At 44.6% G+C, this 23,749-nt stretch overlaps 3 protein-coding genes and 1 long non-coding RNA gene across 5 annotated transcripts; 2 read left to right on the top strand and 2 right to left on the bottom strand.

Annotated features, from left to right (window-relative positions):
- The first annotated feature begins 6,119 nt into the window (after positions 1–6,119).
- Positions 6,120–7,550, top strand: LOC125550690 (uncharacterized). The gene is made up of 2 exons (XM_048713743.2): positions 6,120–6,794; positions 7,031–7,550. The coding sequence occupies exons 1-2, from the start codon at positions 6,236–6,238 to the stop codon at positions 7,108–7,110; spliced, it is 639 nt and encodes a 212-aa protein (XP_048569700.1). The 5' UTR covers positions 6,120–6,235; the 3' UTR covers positions 7,111–7,550.
- Positions 7,551–8,959: 1,409 nt separating this feature from the next.
- Positions 8,960–16,376, top strand: LOC125550691 (uncharacterized). 2 transcript variants are annotated; one of them, XR_007301788.2, is made up of 5 exons: positions 8,960–9,458; positions 12,661–12,994; positions 13,428–14,542; positions 14,626–14,712; positions 15,657–16,376. It is a non-coding gene; the product is annotated as an uncharacterized LOC125550691 (long non-coding RNA). The 2 variants fall into 2 exon arrangements; XR_015600274.1 differs by having other exon boundaries at positions 13,428–14,546.
- LOC147974801 (uncharacterized) lies at positions 10,503–11,494 on the bottom strand. Its single transcript, XM_087517784.1, has 2 exons — positions 10,961–11,494; positions 10,503–10,856 (listed from the first exon to the last, which is right to left on the bottom strand). Exons 1-2 carry the CDS (start codon positions 11,492–11,494, stop codon positions 10,590–10,592), a joined length of 801 nt encoding a protein of 266 aa, XP_087373910.1. The 3' UTR covers positions 10,503–10,589.
- On the bottom strand, positions 11,629–12,648 carry LOC147974800 (uncharacterized). The gene is made up of 2 exons (XM_087517783.1): positions 12,298–12,648; positions 11,629–12,224 (listed from the first exon to the last, which is right to left on the bottom strand). Exons 1-2 carry the CDS (start codon positions 12,646–12,648, stop codon positions 11,667–11,669), a joined length of 909 nt encoding a protein of 302 aa, XP_087373909.1. The 3' UTR covers positions 11,629–11,666.
- Positions 16,377–23,749: the final 7,373 nt, after the last annotated feature.

Below are 23,749 nucleotides of genomic sequence, written 5' to 3'. Positions count from 1 at the left end.
GCCGGCTAGGGCGGGGGGGGGGGGGATTTTCCCTCCCTGTCTGTCGCGGGGCAGCCAAATCGGGCGGCGCGGCGGGCCGGTTTCTTGGCGACGTTGTGTGCGGCACGGCGGCGGCGGCTGCCTGCTCACGGCATGGTGACGGCTGCGTGGTGGGAAAGATCGGTGGTCGCGACCGCTGCCGGGTTCAGATCGGATCCAATTCTGTGTCTTGGGCTTGAACGCCGTCAGCCGCCGCGGGGTGGTGGTGGTCGTCGCTGACCACGGCGCCGATGACGACGAGTATTGGCGGCATGGTGCAGCTAGATATCGACGACAGATGCGGCTAGATGGACGAGCGTAGGGCGGTGGCGCTGTCTGGCGTCATGGTGGCGTTGACAACTGACGTGGCAAGGTCTTTGCGTCGGTACCTGCTCTGAACATGGCTATGTGGATGACGGTTGCGGTAGCCTCGGTGAGTGCGCCGGACCGGTGTGTGATCCATTCCCGGTATGTGGCTGGGATGGGGCAATTGGCATTAGATGTTAGGTTTTGGTGCGATGTCTGCTTGGTATTAGGCTCGGACATTCGGCACCCCTGCATCAAGGGGATAGGAGGGGTAGGAGTAACGACAGGTGTCGTCAAGATGGTGACTTTAGGCTTATTGATGTAATGATTTGTAAGGTCCATGAAAATAATTAACAAAATGGCTGCATGCAACGCTCAGATTCAAAGACCGGGGGTAATCCTTCTTTTCTAAAAAAATTTAGTATTGTCAGCATTTCACTAGTTAACAAAAAAAATGTTGCATGTATATCTGTATATGTGTACAGAGGTTTTCCTTCGGTATCCATATCACAAGAATACTTGGTCGTATGGTTTCTTTTGTTTGAAGCAAAGAATACCTCTCAATTTATCGGGCCCACGTATGCAATTGCTCTTTTCATTCCACACGTTTTCCTTAAAAAACAACTCTATTGAAAATTGGCTTGGCCGGTCCTATCAGGAGGTACAAACGATGAGCAGAGGAGAGCCTGAATTTAGTACCATGCACTCGTATCTATCCATCCAGTACATTCCTGATATATACACTGAACGAAGACGGCTTCAGTTAAGTTCCTAGATATTTCCGTCCTGTCCTCTCATTGGTTCTCATTTCTCACTGCCTTTTTTATTTAAATCTTCGAACCATATTATAAGAGATTTGTAATCAATGTTCTGAAGGCCATACCAGTCAATTTTCATGTCCTGACAGGAAACTTAGGATATGTTATTATGCTTGCCACAAACATAAATTGATTGGTGCAGCTATTTATTTATTTGATTGGTGCAGCAAATTGACCTGGTCCACCAGCATAAGATTTGGAAAGTTCAGCCAAGACTGCAGAGTAACTACCTTGCCTGTCAGTTTAGTATATTTAGCAGGGTCACAGTCCATGGCAGCTAGAGTCAATGGTGTCCCACTCTTCTACCATCGAAGGTAGCCAAGTAACTATCGAAAAATATCTTCGTATTACTGACAAGATAAGATAGAGACTACAACGAAAACACCATTTGTGTTTCTAAAGCTCCCATTCGTGAGAAGGCATGCATCCATTCACAGAGAAACGAGATATTAGCACAATGCGTATAGCCTTTATGTCATGTGGAACATAAAGAGCAAGCAAATGTTCAATTTGTCTTCCCAATCCCACATCAACTAGGAGATGCAGCGCATGTGCGCAAGACGACAGTGTAAGATTATCATGCATGATAGCTATGCGGTATCCTTTCTAGCGTAGGCAAAGTTCACCCGGGCTGCCTGGGGTGCTAACTGCAAAAGGGAAGGAGCTAGATGTAATTACAGTTTCTTTAAGAGCTCTTTATGCAGCGTTGTGCTGTTGTAACAGTTTGGCACTTGGAAGAAGAGATCATTTACTATTTTTTTTACTATTATAAGACTATAATAATATTGCTAACCACGGAGTTGATTGGGATCAGGCATCCATCAGAGAACAAGCGCCTAATTTGCAGCGGCGGCGCTGGGGGTCTTTCTGGGTATTCCCTGAAATACCCAAGATTTAGGCCTAATTTTTTTTTCAATATACATACGTTAGTATTGGCCCAGTCCAAACAGAGGACAAAGCGAGCCACACAGTGAACCAGACAGACGACCGAGCGGGTGAGGAGCCAAGCAGGCGAGCGCCCCTCGTCCTTTCCCAGCCCCAGCAGTTCCCACTTCCCAGTCTCCCTCCCCCAATTCCCAATACCAAACCTAGTGGCGGTGGGCGGTGGCAATTCCAGGTCTGATCGGCCCTCTCCTTCCCTCCCCTCGGGCCTCGGCCTCCGGCTCCACCCCTTCCCTCCACGTCCGCCGGTCAGCTGGTCAGGGCGTCCCGCCGGCGGTCGGTCCCGGTCCTGCGTCTGCCGACCGTCGTCCGACCGTCTCCTCCGCAAGGTGCTGCGCCTCCGAGATCCGGCCTCCGGCCTCCAGTGGCACCTGCTGACTCGACTCCCTTCACGGATGTCCGTCTCCTCCAGCTGACCAGCTCCAAGGTATTTTTTGCCGTGTATTTTGTTAGAAATCTGAAGATTTGTGTGTAAACTAAAATTGAACTAAACCTGAAGGATGTTTGGTTCATATACTGCATTTAGAGCAAAAAAAATTGAATGGATACCCAGCCTTCATTTCCTGGCGCCGCCACTGCTAATTTGACGTTGTTGTGGTCGCTCTAACATAGTTTGCGACATGCATTCTGACATGATTACCGCCCCATCATTTCTTTTGCATAATCATAACTTTTTTTCCTCTCAAAAAACTAAATATAGTACGTAAACTCTAGAATATTCGACCATTATTCGAGGCATTATCAATCAAGAAAACAATGATCAAGAACATAATCTATTAGCAAGTAGACCTACCGTTGTGGGACACTTGTGTAACCTCAATTATCAAGCGCCGGTAGGCCCAACGGCCGCCAGCTTATTATACACACCTTACAGCTTGCCCAATGAGATGGCTCGATTAACATTGTTTTGTTTTGAGCCGGCTCAGTTAACATATTGACATTAGGTTAGCTAGCTACTCCCTCCGTTCTAAATTACTCGTCGTAGAAATGAATGTATCTAGAACTAAAATACATCTAGATATATCCATACCCGCGACAAGTAATTCGGAACGAAGAGAGTAGCTAGCTAACTAGTTGCAACTTGCCAACGGAAGTATGTTGGCCGGTAACTTGACGCGAAAGGCTAACCTGAATGTTCCTTGCGCATCAAATCAAATCCATGACATGCCCACACTAACCCTGGAAGTAATCATATGTGCCGAATAAAATTGAAGATCGACAGAATTGGCCAAGACAACGCGCTTAATTTGTTGTTATTTGGCAAATAAGATACTACTACTAATATGTTCACAGTTGCTAGTACCACCGGAAGATGAGTGCCAACCGACAGATTACCACGACTGATCTGTAGCAAATTAAGGCGTCCGAGAGCAAATGAACAGAATTCGTTTGTCCGTTGTGCTTGGGAAAATACCAATCGCTACTACATTTGTCTGGATGTATTAGCCCCCCCTTGAATTTTGGGTTAAATTTTGATCATATATTTGATCTGCAAAATATGAGTGATATGTCAAAATTTATATTATTGAATTTTTAGTCAAGGAAGGTTTCAGTGGTACCATTTTCCCATGTATAATTTATTTTATTACGTAAACATATGGTCAAATATTGGCTTCAAATGTGAGAATGCCTAATAAATCCAGAGGAAGGAAGTACAAACCTACAATGCTACATAGCCGTTAGCTTACCTGGAAGTGGAACCGCCGACCAGCTTGAAAAACTTTGAATTTCAAATCGGGTGCACGCTCCTACTACTTTAGACAAACATGATTGAGCTAAATTAAGCACTAGTTAACACAGACGCAGTGCCCAAGAAAGCAAGCAATGAGCAAAAAAGGGCTTTCGATAAAGGAGGCCTCTCCAAGCACCTGAGTTGGATTCATGCTGTCCTGTTTCGAGCAACTTTCTCCGCTCCATTTCGCCCTCAAACTTTACAGTGCAGCCCGAGCCAAATTTGCCGAGTTGATAGGGAGCACAGAGAAAAGCCATTGGACAGCGGCACCGCCGTGTGTGAATGAATGATGATGCTGCTGCACTGCACAGGACTTGTTTAAGCAAAGACGTGCCTGTCAGTAGCAAATCTAGCCAGGGTTGCAGCCCTAAACAGCGCCCCATGCGAGGCACGAGATCATGACCAGTTGGAGTAGTATAATTCTGATTATTATTGCTTGGAGCCATTGATTTGGCCAGCGGTGCCACCTTGCAGGTCGCCTTCCTTCCGAACTCAGACTTGGAAGTGTTCTTGCTTTCGGACCTAGCTAACGTGTCCAATGGGCTGTTTGCAATTATTCTTCTGGAACTCTCTGTATGGACTCTTGATGCTTGAACAAAACGCATGGAGTTTTTTCTATACTAAATCGAAATCAAGAATCAAGTTTTTTCTGGAAAAAAAAATCCACATGTGCATTTGGATTTATTCAGAATTTATTCATTTATTTTTTGTAGGAGAAACTTCTAATCTATTCATCGACTATCAGGTAGTATAAAGAACATCAAAAGTAAAAGAACTTACATTTAGGTCTGTAGACCACCTAATAACGACTATAAACAATAGAGCGAGCTGGAGGCGCCACTTTATCGTCCCTCCCTCTTCGGAACCGGACAAACCTTATTGTAGTAGACATTGGGGAAGTCGTCGTGCTAAGACTCCACAGGACCAACACGCTAGAACAATAATTGTCGTCGAAGAAGAGAAGCATAGATCCGAAAGATCCAACATGTAGACACGCGAACGCCAGACGAGCGACAACCGGATCCAAGCGGATCCACCGAAGACAAACGACGACCGGATCCCACGAGGTCCGCTGGAGACAAACCTCCACACTCCCTCCGACGACGCTAGAAGCACCGCCGGGCATGAGGGGGTGCTAGGCGGGGAGAACTTTATTTTATCTTCGGGGAGTCGCCGCCGCCTCCATTTATTGGTTGTTGAGCTAATTTGCAAACTCAGAGTCTCTATATTGACAGCATTTGTTTATGAGACCCACTTATCAATGAGACATCATTTTACTCAAATCTCCATGTCATGCTCACGTGAGGTGGCACATCATGTGAAGTTTCCTCCGCGCCACAAATTTCTATAGTGTGCTCCAAATGTTCGCCCCCAAACGCAAAATATGGGGCAACCAAGGAATTTTTGTAAAAACTTTTCGAAAACGTGCTTTTTGGGTTGCTTTAGCACACCGTTGCCAATAAAAGAACTCAGATAGATATAAATTAGTGGTGCAAACATTTTTCATAGGGTTCTTTCAGGAGGCGATTAGAAGGCGGCGACTGCTCCTTCCTTCAATGCCCGGTGCCACCGCGTGTTCCCCTAGCCTCCATCGGCCGTTGCAGCAGCGAGAGGATGAGGGGACCTCATATCTGAGTGTCTGGGTTTGTGGTGAAGGTAGGAATAGTTGTAGGGTTTTTCTTCTATTGTCGAGATGGACTTATGGGCGCCGATCCTCCTTGAATTCCTTCGATGGAATGTAATCGACAGAGCTCCGGCGTAGATTTTTGTCGTCTCCTCGGAACGATGAGGTCAGGGCTTCTCGCCAGACGTACACGATGGCGAATTCTAGTGTCAAGTGCTTCAGAACGATTCGAAGGATCAATGATGGCAACTGCGTCATCGGGACGTTGGTCTCTCGGAGCACATGCACGATAGCTGCTCAGCTGTCGTCCATAAGGTCCGGCAACAACGACGCGTCATCGGCTCGTTCTGGCGACGGTAGCAGTCGTTTGGTTGTATAGGGATCTCTATGCAATTTTTACTATGTTTGGGATGCTTTGTAGATTCTGTAAACCCTCTATAATTGAATTTGAATCAAGTCATTTTCGTAAAAAAAATAAAAGCTGCCGATAGAAAAGATATTTACAGCATGGCTACGGCGAGTGACTAGGCCGGACACGTCAGAGGGCCACATGTGACATGTGCATCCCCCATGGCACACTCGGCCAAGACTCATCCCACGATACAGCCACACAAGCGGGCCCCACATGGCAACAAACCATACCCCCCGTATTAACGCAGCTGTACTTATAGGCCCACACTCCCTCTCTCCCCACCCACAACCATCCAGCAAAGCAACCGAGACAGCGGAAGACGCGGAGCCACCGCGTGAGACGAGCGAGCCAGCAGCCCAGGCAGCTCAACGTCCGCCGCCACGATGTGGAGCTCCGGCTCCGACCTCGACGAGTCCGCCTCGACGGCGACGGCGGCCACCGCATGCTCCCTGCAGCCGCAGACGCCGCCTCCGCCTCGCCGCCGCCGCAGCCGCAACCGCCGCCGCGCCCAGCGCCGGGTCAAGAACGGCCCCGAGGTGGAGGAGTCTGAGGCGGAGGCGGAGGAGGTGTGGTGCGGCGCGCAGTGGGAGGCGGCGTGGCCGCGGAGGGCGCGGCCGGTGGTGCTCGCCGGGGAGGACGCGGCCCCGGACGGCGCCGGAGCGGGCGCCGGGGACTCCGGCGTGGGGCGCGCCAGGAGCCTGACGGACGACGACCTGGAGGAGCTCAAGGGGTGCGTGGATCTGGGGTTCGGCTTCAGCTACAACGAGATCCCCGAGCTGTGCGGCACCCTGCCCGCGCTCGAGCTCTGCTACTCCATGAGCCAGCGGTTCCTCGACGAGCACCAGCCGCCGTCCAAGGTCGAAGATTTGGCTCCGGAGCCGCCGGCGGTCGTGCCTCCTCCGCCGGCCCAGCCCATCCCCAACTGGAAGATTTCCTGCCCTGGTAAGCTCAGATTGCTCGACCTCAATATGATTGGATCTTGCCCTCCGATGTGAAAAAGCAAGTCTGTTCGTTCAACATCGGTTCTTGATTCATCTGAACTCTCTAGAATGGCCCGTTCATGATTGGATCAATTTAAGCTATAATAACCTACTGTTGATTTCCGCTTCATGCTTCGATTGGATTGCTATTGAGCATTTGAACTCAATTGTTCTCTCTTGATGTGTTTGCTGTTGCAGGGGACAGCCCAGATGAGGTGAAGGCGAGGCTCAAGTACTGGGCGCAGGCGGTGGCGTGCACCGTCAAGCTGTGCAGCTGATCAACCGCACCGTCAATCAATCCACCCCACAGACGAAGGAAGACGAAGCCAACTCATACTCGCAAGGCGGCAGCCCAATTCATCAGGCGACCTATGCGCACGAGCGCACGCCATCTGCCCGAATCGCGTGGGAATTACATTACATTGCATCAATTCGTCGCCATCATCACGACAACAAGCAGAAGGAAGGGTGCACGCATCATATTGTGGACTTGGGATCGCGCCTCTGATGACAGGAAGCGATGAAGCTAGCCAGGAGGATGTCGCCGGCCATTTCTAATGCTGCACCCACACATTATGATTTATGAATCACTGAATTTCCGTTCAGAAGCAAGCACTATGAATCCTCGATCCAAAACTGTGGCTAATTCATTCATGTAAACAGACAATATTGTATTCTCAATTCATCGGAAAAATAAAAATAATTGATCTCGTGCTGAGCTGTGTGCCTTTGTTTGTTTTCTTTTGTGTCGCTTCTCGGGCATCCTGCCGTGCGCCAGCTACGTTGCTTGGTTAGGTGGGAAGCGGACGAAATCAACTGACCGAATCAACCGCGAGGTGTTAAAATAACATTTATGCGTTGTTCACCGCTCTGTTCCTAATCATCACGCGATTGTTTTATTAAGCGTGGAGGCGCCGAAGATCGCTCGGGTTCTGACCTGAGATCTGGAGGTTGCAGCCTGTGCTGTGGCTAGTTGGCTGGTCAGAAAACAAATGTGCATCTGGAAAATTCTGCAGCTAGATTCCTACTCCTGCGACTGGTCTGTTCAGATCTTCGCAGGGTGTTTTGTCCGTTTGTTATGGCTCCACAAGTACGATTTGAACACTTCTTACTAGGTTCCAGCATATTCTAGAGTATTCGCCAGCCATGGCACCATAGAAGGGGTGTAATTTCTGAAAAGATTCTCTTTTGAGGAGATCAAATTTACTGCGGCTCAAATTTGAGGAGCCGAACGCAACTCTCAGCGAAAGATTCCGTCCGGCTGCGTCGCTCTCTGCTTGGTCGCGTTCAAGACGGCGTCTTCTCCGCCGCTTACTTGTGTGTGGTGACCACCCCATAGACGGTCGGAGTCGTTTTATCTCTTCGCCGCCGCCGTGAGCCCGTGGACGACCAGGGCCACCGCATTCCCTCATTTCGTCGGAAAACGGAACCGTCGAAGAGTCTAGATGACACAGAGTGCCTGCGCTCGAGCTTAACAACACCGGAATCACGGCCACATCGTCCACATTTCGAACGCCAAAGCAAAGCCGCAGCGGAAAAATAGTGATGACGTTAGCTTATTGGTACGTCATTAATAGAGGCATAGTGATGGCGTTGGAAAATATATGAGCCTCGGAAGTATATGGATCAATAATTTCGTACCATGCGTAATATAGTGCTGACGTGGTATTACATGAAACACCAACATTATTATGTTTATTTGTGGCGTGACATTGGTTCCCACGCCAGCATTGTTATATTTTCAATGTGAACATTCTTGTATTATCATTTTTATAGTATAGTGTGGACTTGAAATATGTAGTTGTTGAGACTTCAAATCTGTAATTTTATTTTTATTTTTTTAGGTGGTGTCATATTTATATTATATTTTAGTTTACTTTTATTAAATTTATATTACTTTATGGAAATAAAGTCATTTTTTAAAATATGTACTTTGAGACTTCAATTTTACTTTGTTTTACGTTGTTTGGATAGCGGTGATTAGCGTTAGGATTATAGAAAACGAGTTTTTAGCTGATTTTTAGGAAACCCCGTTTTACGTTACGTTTTGTAAATAACAAGTTTACAGAAAGTTACGTTTGGATAGGAAAACAGAAAAACTGGTCGGTCATGTACCTTGTTTGGATACCCTCCTTTTCTCCTCCCGTGACTCACTCTCACTTTCCCAAATCAGCCACAATGGCGTCTTCCAAGTCTGTCGTCCTGCTGGTCCCCTCCGATTCCTCCTCCGCTCGCTGACACCGGTACTCCCCTGCTCTCGGCCGTGGATAAATCCGCGCGAGGACGCCGGCTAGTGCGCGCCTCCGGCCACGCCGGTTGCTGCTGGACTCCCCGACGCCGCTGCCCGCCTCCCCTCCCCTGGACGGCTAGGTCGCTAAGGCCTACTGTGCTTCGTCGGCCGTCAGCCAGCTCTATCCGTCGAGCAGTGCTGCTTCAGCTCAACGCACATGCCTGCCTCCCTAGAATGCCGGCGGTGCAGGCTGCACTATAACCAGCCCGTTTTACCACTAGATCTGTGGGGCGCCGGCGACAGCAGGCAGCTGTAGCCCCCGCTCCCTGACCAGCATGACCATGAGTAACAGCGGATGCAGAGGACAAGCTCGAGGATGGCGATTCAGAGGAGCAGGTATGTTTGATTTTTCTTTTTGCAAACTCTTTAGTTAACATGGTCTACCATGCACTTGCAGAGAGGAGCTATAATTATCTTTCTTTCATGGTCTGTATCATGCACTTGCCGACAGAAAAATACTTCATAAGTAACATGCCTTAACAATTAGCTACATATACTGGAATTTGTATAATGGAACTTTGGAGGAGAGTGCTACTGTAGAAAGCAAAGTTAGAACTGGCAAGGTTCATGGTCTTTCTAAAAACAAGAAGTTTTAGGTGCGTTCGTAGCACTGAAAGCTGTCAAGCTTTGCACTTGGTACATTGTAGAATCTGGTGCGTAGGTAGAATCTGATGCGTTTGTAGCATTGAAAGCTGTCAAGCTTTACATAAGAACACACCCATTTGAATGAAGTAGTTTATTTGTTGCTTCATTTGCTGAATAGATTGGTGAAAAATAACATTTCATCATGTAGCTGTAGATAGAGAGAGGGAGAGAGAGAGAGTTCATAAGCCTATAAAAGAATGGGGAGTTCATGAACATATAAAGAAATTTAAAGTTCTAACAATAATTATTCAAATACATCTCTAATTAAAGATGGAAATCAAATATTACGGCGTTTAATCATCTTGTTGTTGTCGGTTCACACGTCGTTGATGATTAGTCCACAATTGTTGAGCGATGCCAGCACGAACTCTCTCACCAGCAACTCGATCATCTTCTCTTGCTTGCCCATGAACTTGTTGAACACCATGGTCAACATTTTCTTGTGTTTCCCCATGCTCATAAAGCTCAAACAACTCATCAGGTTCATTAACCTTCCTTATGAAGTTGTGGATGATGCAACAAGCCATAACAATTTTAACTTGGGTTCTATATGGATAAGGAATTCCTCCTTTCCTACTTAGAATTGGAAAACGAGCTTTCAGAACACCAAAGGTTCGTTCCACAACGTTCCGCAGCTGTGCATGCACATGGTTGAACAAATCCTTCTCACCAGTATATCTCCGATTACATCCATGAAAAGAAGCAATATGATAGCGATCTCCGCGATATGGGGCAATAAATTTTGGAGTATTTGCATAGCCTGAATCAACAAGATAAAATTTGCCTGCACATGAGGTTTCATAGCACAGTCAGAATTTTTATTTATATTATAGATACACAAATAATTAATATATTTATAATTTTACCTTCAGGAACAACCAAACCCCCACTAGTAACAGCCCATCTTAGAATAGCTTGATCCGATGCAGAACCCTCCCATCCAGCAGCGACATAAGAGAATGTCATGTCAAATGACACTGCTGCCATTACATTTTGAGACGGATAACCATGCCTATTTCTGTAAGGAGTTTGCTTATCAAGCCTGATTTTCGCCTCAATGTGTGTCCCGTCAATTGCTCCTAGGCAGTTCTGGTGGGATTTTTTTAGTCAAATAAGGATGTTCACATGTTGTGGACATTGTACTTATGAAAATCATATGTAAAAGGAGTATATTCTTCAAATAGAAATTATACCTTGAAATATGGGTAGAACCTTGCATCACCCAATATTTTGGATGGGACTTGATTGCTTGGATCTGTTATGCAAACATCACGCAAACCATTTATGGCGTCTAAAACTTTGTTGAAGTCTCGGCTGATTGGTTCGCCAGAATGCTGATATCTATCTTGCATGACACGGTTTCTAACATTGTGACCAATTGTATGTAAAAACATGAGTAGTTGTTCATCCACTGTCATTCGATTTGTATCCTTAAGTAACTTTCTCTCGCACAAAGCATCCCGCAACAAGAAGAATGTGTGCTTCTCAAGACGAATTAGTTCATAAAATCTAACTGGATGTCCCTCTAACAGCTCTATTGTTTTCTGAGCACCAGTTAATATAGAGGTGTTACGAGTTGTTTTGAATAACCTTGTAAACAACACATCACGAAACAAGGACACTGCAGAAATGTTGTTAATAAGCACTTGCTCAGAGTCAGAAAGTTCATCATCTGGCACATCCAAGCTGTTCATAGTTCCCTGCACAATATACACTATTGATATCATCTCAGGATATTTGTTAAATATATCAGTGCTGAACCATCAAATGAACAATATAAAATTGAAAAACAATGTTCATTATTTCACACAAGCTGATAAAACATAATGGAAATTGTTTTCTGAATCTACGACAACGACTGAAATAAAATACTATGGTCAATGGTGTATTACAAAAATTCTAAGGATCAAGAATCCAAAGCTTCCGCGTCTCATCATCCATCTCAATGAATATGGCCCGTTTATCACCATCTGTAAATGCCTTGACCGCTTTTAGTTTCTCTTTGGGATCTAGATTACTCATACTATTTAATATTTCCATACATGATTTAACCGAGTAAGCTTCATTTTGTTGTGCCACTGTTTTCTTCGCTTCAGCAATGCTAAGTGATGCATCTGCAAGGCGGTCAATTGCTGATATGGCATCGTCGGCTGTCCGTTTTTGCCCTCTTCCAGTTTCTTTTGATCCACTTCCAGTGGACTTCTTTTTTTCTTGCTCAATGGTAGTTGACTTCTTCATGAAGACACCAGGGGAAGTATTGTTTTCATCAGAATCAATCTCATGAACTTCAACATCCATGTTGAGATCAATTTGTGAAGATTTGCTTGTACATGCAGCATCTTTTCCTTTGCTAGATACAGCACCAGCTCCAGATGCTGTTGAAGTAGCACATATGGCTTGAAGATCTACCCAACTAGGCCACACCTTATCTCGATATTCCTGTAGTGACTTATCCTTCTGCAAGTTGTTTAGTTTTTGGTTAATACTATGATATGAGAACTTCATATGGATTCTACTCGCAAATCCTTACCTTAATTAGTTCTTCCCAAATTTCTTCTGAAGCTTTTATCATTTTATCATCATCGTCCCAACCAAATCCCGTGAGTTTTAGAAGTCTGTCCATGGTACTGTAGCAACTCCTGTAGTACTTATGACGATTTTTCAGTTGTTGTAATTCAAGTTTCTCTACCCTTGAATCGTTGAATTGTCCTAAGATATCACGCCATGCTTTCTTTGTGTAACCTGTTCCTTCTTTCCCTCCCTGTAGACTTTGATCTTTCAATATATTGAGTAGTATTTTGTCCTCTGAAGATTTCCATACATGGCGCTTAGCTTTATCTGTGTTTTCCTTCCTAATTATTTTGTCCTTCTCATCATCCATATTTTTCTACAGGGAGATACAAGAAGAAATAATGCAAGATGAGTCATTTTGTTCATTACGATAAATCTACGAAGTGGAAGAAAATGAGCATGCCACTAATATTTCGATCTTTTGAGGGGTAATCCTGTGGTCGTTGTACACAAATGGGAGTCTAGGAGTGAACTAATCTTTTGTTCAAAGTGTGACTGGACACTTCAATTTTTGTCGCATGTTCGCCTAATGGGATGTTCCCTGACCAGTTACTTTGCTGGGTTGCAGCCAAGATCTCAAGCATGAAGTTCATTTACTATAAAGCTGGGCTAGGTTTCCCCACTTATTGCCGCAACTTCACATTGGACATCACAAGGTACTCTGATCTTCATTTGCTTACTTCATAGCTCTTACCATACACTATATAATATGGATAGATATGATTGATACTTATGCAAAATTATCCTTATACTATGATTTAAACTGTATCCTTCTCATGAAAAACTAACTACTGCACTTGGATATATATACTGATTGACAATATTATTGTGGTTCGGTGTTGGATTATTTTAATATGTATGTAGAGCACCCTGATTCTCGTATGTACCATAAATTCATATTTAGGAATTACCAGGTTATTGGATCTTGTATAATCTAGGAATTGCCTAAATAAAATTATCAGGGGTTGTATGAAAAATAGGGTTCGCTGCCAATAGAATTAATTCAATGAACAGTAGCATGAACGTATTTACAAAAACAATTCGTACTGCAGAATTTTGTAACTCTAGATGGTTTATCTTACCGTGTAGGATGGGTGAAGCCACGAATCCTGATTGAAGACCGGAAGATGATGATGATAACAAGAGCTCGATGGAGGTGTGCAGTCCTATTGAAGATGGCCAAGTTCAGATCCAAAGGCGATGTATTCCATCCAGTGCCTGTGGCCGGGGATCGCATCCAGCCTGTGCGATCTGTGTGGAGAACGCACCCTGCGGCCAACAAAATCCTGTTATATAGGCAATGGAAAAAGGCGGAAGGTGAGTCGCAGAAAGAAAAATTGGCGCCAATGTGGTTGTTCAGGAAAGGGCGGAGGCGGAGATGGACAGTTGCGATCTGTATTTGTTAATCGCGTTTGTGGAAAAACGACTAATACTCGTTTTCCCACAAACCTGGAATTCTGGGCCTTTGTGAAACGAGTTTCCTATATGCATGGGTTAGTTGGAGGAGCCAAACAAGATTTTGTACGGTTAAGCCGTTTTTCTGGCTTATGGAGATTCCGATCTGTATGTTCCCCTTATCCAAACAACGCCTTTAGGTTGACACTTGAAATATGTACTCGTTGATACTTCAAATATGTAGTTTGACACTTGAAAACAAAATTATTTTTATTTCTCTAGGTGATGATCATCTTTATAATAGTATATTGTAGTTTACTTTTATTAAATTTATATTATTTTAAATGGAAATACTGACATTTTTAAAAAATATGTACTTTGAGACTTCAATTTTACTTTGTTTTCCTTTTTAGTTTGAGACTTAAAATATTTAGTTTTAGGCTTTCAAATATGCAGTTTGACACTTTGAAATATTTTATTTTTTTTAGGTGGTGATCATTTTTATAGTATATTATTTTATTTTATTAAATTTATATTATTTTAAATAGAAATGATAATTTACATTATTTTAAATTTATATTATTTTAAATGGAAATACTGATGATTTTAAATTTTGTATTGGGCAAAGTCCAAATATCACTAGGAGGCTGCGTGTGTGTGTGGGGGGGGGGGGGGGGTCAAAACCAAGGGGCAACGACCCCTCACCCCACACCCTCTCTCTCTCTGCCCAGCTTTATTTCTCGTCCCCTTTCGTCTCACCCTCTCTCGTTGTTCGTCATTGCCGCTCTGATTCCGGCCGGCTCCGGCGGGTAGGTAATCTCCCCTCCATCTCTCCCTCTGTCGCCACTCGTTGCCCTCCAATTTGATTATGGTATATTTTATTTTGAGCTAGGGTTTCATCGATGGCGGTGGCGGAAGCGACGGCGGCGGTGAAAACGACGGCCTGCTAGGGTTCACCGCCTCCATCTTCGTCCCCTCGGTGAGTTCACCCCCTCCACTTTTTTTATTTGCATCGGTAGGGTTCATCACTAGGCAGTGGCAGAGAAACTAGAAGGGTAATGAGCAAATAGAGTAATCTGTCAATCAAATTGTGCAGCCTTGTCTTAATTTGAGTTGCCGTTGTAATCCATAAATATCTTTTCATTCAATCTTCTGAATTTGTTTGAGCTGCTGTTGTAATCCATAAATACGGTGGCGGAAGCATCTGAATTCTGAAACAAAGTGTTTGAGTTGCTGTTATAATCAATAAATATCTTGGGGAAAATCTGCTGGGTAGTACATTTTCACCATCTCACATATATCACTAACTTTGAATCCTCTGAATATGTTTCTAGGAATCTAGGTGGCGCTAATGGTTAGAAGATCCATTACCTTCTCACTAAATCTTTGATTTGATTCAAATAGTTGAGTGTTCAGTGTCCAAAAGAAAATTTTCACTCGAAAGTAATGCTCCAAGTTAGGTGTGGCAAAATAGTGTGACAATGCGGAAAATATAGTCACAATCCAAACAGTCCCGCAGGAGTTGTTTGGTTCCAAGCCACAACTTGCCACACTTTGTCACAACTCAACTTAGGCAAGTTTGACCAAGTTAGCTTGATGTGTGTTTGGTTCTTGTCACAGCTAAGGCAAGCTTTTTTTATTAGCACTAAGGCCCACATGTATAGATACAAAAAGTATGACAAGATTCTCTATGGCAAGCAAAAGTGTGGCTAACTATTTGGGCACCTAAAGTAAGGCAAGTGTGGCAAAATAGAGTGTCAATATGTAGATATATACTACACTTCATCCATATGATTGTGTGAAGATATCAATAGTGTTATATTGTTGTTGTCCAAAGCTAGTTAGTCATCATGTTTAAACAAATTGGCTTATGTACAAACTGGCATGTGTTAGATAATATGATCCTGCCTTATTATTTTGTAGTTGCAGCCATGAGTAGCTGGAATAGCCACTACTAGTCCCCGTGCAACTTCGCGGCGTATGATAAAGTCGACAAAGGCGAATCGAGCACCAACAAGCTAAGATTACAAAAACATCCATGAGCATTGCAAACACATGCATATATACATATGTCTAACCATTTTGATGATTTCAAATATTTGACTTGCCAGGCGTATGTACGAAAGCCATCTCCAGCACCTGTCAAGCGGCAGCTATGTGACGTGGACATGCTCAGTCGTGAGCTTGTCGCGTCAAAGGAGATTACAATGAAGGCCCTCAGGGAGTTGAACAACTCCCCGTGGAATGAGAGGGATTAGATCATCAACGACAACTTGGATCACTATGATAAGAAACTGAAACTCAATGACCAGAAGGACAAACTGGCTGCCGAGATCGATTCTCTGAAGGAGATACGGCTTCTGAAGGACGAGAGGGTGGAACTCAAGACACTAAAAGTCCATTACAGAAAGGAGGGGGAGAGCAACAGTAACAAGTTGCGTGAGATGAAGATCATTCTTCAGAGAGAGATGTAATGCGCATATGTAGGTAGTTTGGACATATTTTCGAAGTTGGCAGTCACTTTTGCTTCTAGCTAGCTAGTATACTACTGTTTGGGTATTTGAAGTTATCACTAGAGGTACTAACCTTTTGTGAAGCCGAATGTAAGTAAGTTTAAATGGCTACATATATACTAGGTTTAAATTGTTGGGTATCTTTTTATTAGCGACAAAATCTAATTGCTGGCATTGCTATAAATTCAACGCCATAGCTAACACGAATATATTGCTGTCATTAGCCACGTGGCGCACCAGCAGTACTCATAATACTGCTGACGTGTGTGCCAACGCCACCACTAAAAAATTTCCCTGGCACCATATTGGTGGTGTTGGAACCCTATGCCAGCAAGGGCAATTTTGGCACGCCATAGCTAGGCTATTCTGCACTAGTGCACCGCGGTTGTCGCCTCTCTGCTCGCCAACTGTGCGATGAATTTTCTAGGCCCCCCGCCCCCTCCTTTTCTTTGCTTTCTTCACTATTTTGCGATAACTTTATCATTTTTTGCAATTCATGAGCTTTATTGATTACTCAATCATAATACTTTTGCGGGTAATATAATCACGGAGAAAATTTGGAACAAAGTTGATCCAAAGATATCTCCGACGAACCTCACTAGCTTGATGAGCACAAAGATGGGCCGCCATATTGGCTTCCCTACCAACAAAAGATATACTAAAACTAGCAAAGTTCCCGCATAGCTCCTTGACCTCCTGCATATGACGTGCAATATTAGCCCTTTCAAATGCTTGGACCTTCCACGAGTTGACAACTTGCAAAGCATCAATCTCGATTTTGATCCACTGCCATCCCATATCGCTCGCTAGCCGGACCGCGTCACAAATTGCATATGCTTCCATCATTCTAGCAGAGGAGGCAAATTCATACCAACTAGATTGTGCCCGAATAAGGTTCCAATTTGCACTGCGGACAGCACATCCGGTTCCCCCATGACCTGCAGCCTCCTCATACCGAGCATCCACATTCAGTTTTAGAACATTTTCATCCGGTGGCTTCCAGCAAGCTTGCACCCACGGACTAGGCTTTTGTTGTTCCTTCCCAAGCTGTAATAAATATTGGGATATCCTCCTCATGTGGGCTGTGAGGAGATGACCATTTGAGGCCTTTTAGGCAGCCCAAAGAAGTGCATAAGCCCACTACCCATTAGGGTTATGACCTAGGGTCATTTTGGACTTTGCACATGTGTGGATGGGGATGCTTTACCCTCCATCCAGCAGCCACCACCAAGAGTGACGAAAATCAGTTCATCCTTCAAGAGAGAAGAAGAGAGAAAACCAAGAGAGCAAGGGAAGAAGAGGAAGATTGAAGGAAGAAGCAAGGGAGCTCCTCCCCAAGGTTGTGATGGTCCAGATCAACTACCTTGTCTCCTTCAAGCTTCAGTTCCACCATCTTTGGTGAGATTGTTCCAATCCCTAGTTCTTGAGCCCCAAATCTTGTTGTGTTCATCCAAGAATCAGAAATCTTGATGTATGAGATCCTCTAGTGCTGTCTAGAGAAGAACTTGTTGTATCCCACATTTGATAATAGTGGAAGAGGATTTGGGTGGCTTTGGCCCGTGGTTTTTCCCCTCAAGTTGAGGGGTTTTCCACGTAAAAATCTGGTGTCTCTTTGTTGATGCTTGGTGCTGTCCAGAAACTTACTCCTACCACAAGACACTAGGCTGATGAGTGTCTTGCCTGCTGAGTAACATTTTCTGCCTCCATATATGCTGCTGCATATGTTTCCTTCCGTGCTAAGCAACGATCCTTGAATTAGTACATGATGTGGTGCTGAGATTACTTGTTTCCGCTGAAGTTTTCAGTTAACCACAAGTGCATTTGTGTGCTAATTCCCATCAGAGTGGTATCAGAGCCTTGGTTGCTTAGATGTTGCAAATCCCAGTTGCTTGATTGTTGCTGAAAGTGCTGCTCACAATGGCTTTGGAAGAAAGCGCTACTACAAGTGGCATGATAAAACTTGATTCTTCCAATTACTCATTATGGAAGCCCATGATGGAAGACATCCTTTATTGTAAGGATTTGTATGAGCCAATTGTGAAAGACAAGATACCCACAGGTGTCACGGAAGAAGAATGGAGAGTGTTGCACAGAAAGGCAGTAGGTATGATTCGGTTGTACATCAATCACAATATTTTCCATCATGTTGCAAATGACACAAATGCATATGAGATATGGCAGAAGTTGGAGTCTATGTATGAGAGGAAGACATCAATGAACAAGGCCTCGGTGATCAAAAGACTTGCAAAGCTTGAGTACCGAGATGGCACAAGTGTGATTGAGCACTTAAATGTCTTCCAATGCCATATAAATCAACTTTCAGCCATGAAGATCAACTTTGAGGATGAGGTGCAAGCATTGTTGCTGCTGAGTTTCATGCTTGATAGTTGGAACACGCTTGTTGTGTCACTTAGCAATTCAGCTCCGGATGGGAAGCTGACTTTGGAGATGGTGAAGAACAGTATGCTGAATGAAGAAGTCAGAAAGAAGGAAAAGGGTGATGCCTCTTCTTCTGATGTGTATGTGGCTGAAACCCATGGGAAGAATGAGAACCGTGGACGCAACAATACAAGATTTCAGCAAGGCAAAAGCAAACCCAGGGGGAGATCAAAGTCAAAACAGAGAAAAGATATTACTTTCTTTCATTGTGGCAATCCGAGACACATAAATAGCGAGTGCAGGAAGTACAAAAGAGAGCTTGCAGAGGGGAAACTCACAAAGAAAACCGAACAAAAGGCTGAGAGCAGTTCAGTCATGACTGCAACAGATGAGGACTATCTAGTCATTGAAGATGAAGATTGCTATAGTGTTGTTCGTGATGATGCCATGAGTTGGGTTGTGGATTCAGGTGCGTCCTTCCACATCACATCACACAAGGAGTATTTCACATCTTACACTAGTGGTGTTACTGGCCAAGTGAGGATGGGAAATAGTGGTTCGTCAGCGATTGTTGGCAAGGGCTCTATATGCATTGAAACAAACACAGGTTGCAGATTGGTGCTCGATGATGTGAGGCATGTTCCCGACATAAGGCTGAATTTGTTGTCAGTGGGCAAGCTTGATGATATCAAATATCCTAGTTATTTTGGTGAAGGAAAGTGGAAGCTCACCAAAGGCTCTTTGATTGTGGCTCGAGGAAGTAAGCAAGGTAATCTCTATGTGACTAAAACCAAGTTGTGCAATGAGGTGTTGAACATTGTTGAAGAAGACACTTCGGTTGAATTGTGGCACAAGAGGCTTGGGCATATGAGTGAGAAGGGCATGCACGCTCTTGCTCGCATGGAGTACCTCCCTGAGTTGAAAGGTATATCCTTGAAACCCTGTGCACATTGTTTTGCTGGCAAACAACATAGGGCTGCATTTCGTACACTCCCTCCATCGTGCAGAAAATGTTCTTGATATTGTGCACACTAATGTTTGCTCCATGACTGAAAAATCTCATGGTGGAGCATTATACTTTGTGACTTTTATTGATGACCATTCCAGAAAGGTTTTTGTGTATATACTGAAACACAAATACCAGACGCTTGAAGCCTTCAAAGAGTTCCATGCCAAGGTTGAAAGAGAAACTGGCAGGAAATTGAAGTGCGTGAGATCAGACAATGGTGGTGAATACAGAGGTCCTTTTGAGAGGTATTACAGAAATGTTGGCATCAGGCTTGAGAAGAGTCCACCAAAGACACCTCAGCTCAATGGTCTTGCAGAGAGAATGAACATGACACTCACAGAGATGGTCACAGCTATGCTCTCTCATGCTCATTTACCTAATTCTTTTTGGGCTGAAGCATTGATGAATGCTATGTATGTGGTTAACCTATCTCCCTCAGTTCCTCTTGCAGGTGATATTCCTCGGAGAGTTTGGTCAGGGAAGGAGGTATCATACAAGCACTTGAAGGTCTTTGGTTGCAGGGCATTTGTACATGTTCCAAGGGACGAGAGATCCAAGCTTGATAGCAAGACAAAGCAGTGCATCTACCTCATCCAACCAAGTGAAGAGTTTGGCTACAGGTTGTGGGATCTAGTAAATAGGAAGATTGTGAGAAGCCGAGATGTGGTGTTCATTGAAGATGAAACAATAAAAGATATTGGGAAACCAGAGAAGCCAATGACCAACACACCTCAGGTTGACATGGATCCAATCCGTCCTCCTCTCGTGCATGACAATCATGGGGGAGATGATGACACTGAAGACAGTGGAGATGCAACTGATCAAGGCAGTACAAGTCAAAGTGGCGAGCAGCCATCAAGTGATGATGATGATGAAGTTGGTTATGATGATGCCAACAAAAATCCACCTGATTCACCACCAGTGCAGCAGCAAAGAAGAAGTGAAAGAAGTCACATTCCTTCTTCTAAATATCCACCACATCAATATGTGTTGATGACAGATGCAGGTGAGCCCTCATGCTATGAGGAGGCAATGTCTGATGAGAACAAGGAAGAATGGTCAGAAGCCATGCAGGATGATATGAATTCCCTGTATGAAAATGATACTTTTGAGTTGGTGAAACTGCGAAAAGGCAAGAAAGCACTCAAGAACAAGTGGGTGTACAGAGTGAAGACTGAAGAAAACACCTCACATCCAAGGTACAAGGCCAAATTGGTTGTGAAAGGATTCAGTCAGAAAAAAGGCATTGATTATAGTGAGATATTCTCTCCAATGGTCAAGATGTCTCCGATCCGAGTTGTGCTTGGCATGGCTGCCACCATGGACTTGGAAATTGAACAACTTGATGTGAAGACTGCATTCTTACATGGTGACCTAGAGGAGGAGATATACATGGAGCAGCCAAAGGGATTCATGGTTGCAGGCAAGGAGCACTTAGTTTGCAAATTGAAGAAGAGCTTGTATGGCTTGAAGCAAGCTCCTCGGCAGTGGTACAAGAAGTTTGAGTCTTTTATGACTGGGCTTGGTTACCATAAAGCACAACCTGACCATTGTGTCTTTATGAAGAGGTACGCCGAGGGTGACTTCATTATTCTCTTGTTGTATGTTGATGATATGCTGATTGTTGGAAATGGCACAAAGGGGATTGCTCTCCTCAAGAAGGCATTGAGTAAATCATTTGCCATGAAGGATTTAGGACCTGCTAAGCAAATACTTGGCACGAAGATCTCCCGTGATAGATCAAAGAAGCTGCGTTGGCTCTCAGAGGAAAGATATATTGAGAAGGTACTTGAAAGGTTCAATATGAAAGATGCAAATTCTGTTATCTCTCCGCTTGCAGGCCATCACAAACTGAATTCTAAACAATGTCCTACAAGTAAGAAGGAGAAAGAAGAAATGAGGAAAGTACCTTACCAATCTGCTGTGGGCAGTTTGATGTATGCCATGGTATGCACTAGGCCTGACATTGCCTATGCAGTTGGAGTTGTTAGCCGGTTCATGACAAATCCAGGTAAAACTCACTAGGAAGCAGTGAAGTGGATTCTCAGGTATCTCAAGGGTACTTCTACATCTTGTCTATGCTTTGGAAATGGTGATCCTGTATTACAGGGCTATACAGATGCAGATTACGCAGGTGACAAGGATCGTAGGAAGTCCACATCTGAATACCTGATGACTTATGCAGGGGGAGCAGTGTCTGAAGGAAATATGCCCTAGAGGCAATAATAAAGTTATTATTTATTTCCTTATATCATGATAAATGTTTATTATTCATGCTAGAATTGTATTAACCGGAAACATAATACATGTGTGAATACATAGACAAACAGAGTGTCACTAGTATGCCTCTACTTAACTAGCTCGTTAATCAAAGATGGTTATGTTTCCTAACCATAGACAAAGAGTTGTTATTTAATTAACGGGATCACATCATTAGAAGAATGATGTGATTGACTTGACCCATTCCGTTAGCTTAGCACTCGATCGTTTAGTATGTTGCTATTGCTTTCTTCATGACTTATACATGTTCCTATGACTATGAGATTATGCAACTCCCGTTTGCCGGAGGAACACTTTGTGTGCTACCAAACGTCACAACATAACTGGGTGATTATAAAGGAGCTCTACAGGTGTCTCCAAAGGTACATGTTGGGTTGGCGTATTTCGAGATTAGGATTTGTCACTCCGATTATCGGAGAGGTATCTCTAGGCCCTCTCGGTAATGCACATCACATAAGCCTTGCAAGCATTGCAACTAATGAGTTAGTTGCGAGATGATGTATTACAGAACGAGTAAGGAGACTTGCCGGTAACGAGATTGAACTAGGCATTGAGATACCGACGACCGAATCTCGGGCAAGTAACATACCAATGACAAAGGGAACAACGTATGTTGTTATGCGGTATGACCGATAAAGATCTTCGTAGAATATGTGGGAGCCAATATGAGCATCCAGGTTCCGCTATTGGTTATTGACCAGAGACATGTCTCGGTCATGTCTACATTGTTCTCGAACCCGTAGGGTCCGCACGCTTAAGGTTTTGATGACAGTTATATTATGAGTTTATGAGTTTTGATGTACCGAAGTTAGTTCGGAATCCCGGATGTGATCACGGACATAACGAGGAGTCTCGAAATGGTCGAGACATAAAGATTGATATATTGGACGGCTATATTCGGACACCGGAAGTGTTCCGGGTGATTTCGGAGAAAACCGGAGTACCGGAGGGTTACCGGAACCCCCCCGGGAGAAGTAATGGGCCATATGGGCCTTAGTGGAGAGAGAGAAGGGCAGCCAGGGTGGACCGCGCGCCTCCTTCCCCCTGGTCCGAATTGGACTAGGAGAGGGGGGGCGGCGCCCCCCTTTCCTTCTCCCTCCCCACTTCCTTCCCCCTCCTAGTAGGAGTCCTACTCCTACTAGGAGGAGGACTCCTACTAGGAGGAGGACTCCTCCTTGGCGCGCCTATAGGGCCGGCCGGCCTCCTCCCCTTGCTCCTTTATATACGGGGGCAGGGGGCACCCCAAGACACACAAGTTGATCCACGTGATCGTTTTCTTAGCCGTGTGTGGTGCCCCCTTCCACCATAATCCTCGATAATATTGTAGTGGTGCTTAGGCGAAGCCCTGCGACGGTAGAACATCAAGATCGTCACCACACCGTCGTGCTGACGGAACTCTTCCCCGACACTTTGCTGGATCGGAGTCCGGGGATCGTCATCGAGCTGAACGTGTGCTAAAACTCGGAGGTGCCGTAGTTTCGGTGCTTGATTGGTCAGGCCGTGAAGACGTACGACTACATCAATCACGTTGTGCTAACGCTTCCGCTGTCGGTCTACAAGGGTACGTAGATCACACTCTCCCCTCTTGTTGCTATGCATCACCATGATCTTGCGTGTGCGTAGGAATTTTTTTGAAATTACTACGTTCCCCATCAGTGGTATCAGAGCCAGGTTTTATGTGTTGATGTTATATGCACGAGTAGAACACAAGTGAGTTGTGGGCGATATAAGTCATACTGCTTACCAGCATGTCATACTTTGGTTCGGCGGTTTTGTTGGACGAAACGGCCCGGACCGACATTACGCGTACGCTTACGCGAGACCGGTTCTCCCGA

This window comes from Triticum urartu, chromosome 4A, assembly GCF_056163025.1.
Source record: "Triticum urartu cultivar PI428250 chromosome 4A, HENAU_Tu73, whole genome shotgun sequence".
Taxonomy (NCBI): Eukaryota; Viridiplantae; Streptophyta; class Magnoliopsida; order Poales; family Poaceae; genus Triticum; species Triticum urartu.
The sequence above is the reverse complement of the archived record's forward strand: the minus strand, read 5'-3'. Positions and strand labels throughout refer to the sequence as shown.

Bases quoted from the DNA above. Each gene is read 5' to 3' on its own strand.
- LOC125550690 (XM_048713743.2), top strand. From the start codon at position 6,236: ATGTGGAGCTCCGGCTCCGACCTCGACGAGTCCGCCTCGACGGCGACG. The intron at 6,795-7,030 runs GTAAGCTCAGAT...TTGCTGTTGCAG, and splicing joins CTGGAAGATTTCCTGCCCTG to GGGACAGCCCAGATGAGGTG.
- LOC147974800 (XM_087517783.1), bottom strand. From the start codon at position 12,648: ATGGATGATGAGAAGGACAAAATAATTAGGAAGGAAAACACAGATAAA. The intron at 12,225-12,297 runs GTAAGGATTTGC...AACAACTTGCAG, and splicing joins TTTGGGAAGAACTAATTAAG to AAGGATAAGTCACTACAGGA.
- LOC147974801 (XM_087517784.1), bottom strand. From the start codon at position 11,494: ATGATATCAATAGTGTATATTGTGCAGGGAACTATGAACAGCTTGGAT. The intron at 10,857-10,960 runs GTATAATTTCTA...AAATCCCACCAG, and splicing joins GGTTCTACCCATATTTCAAG to AACTGCCTAGGAGCAATTGA.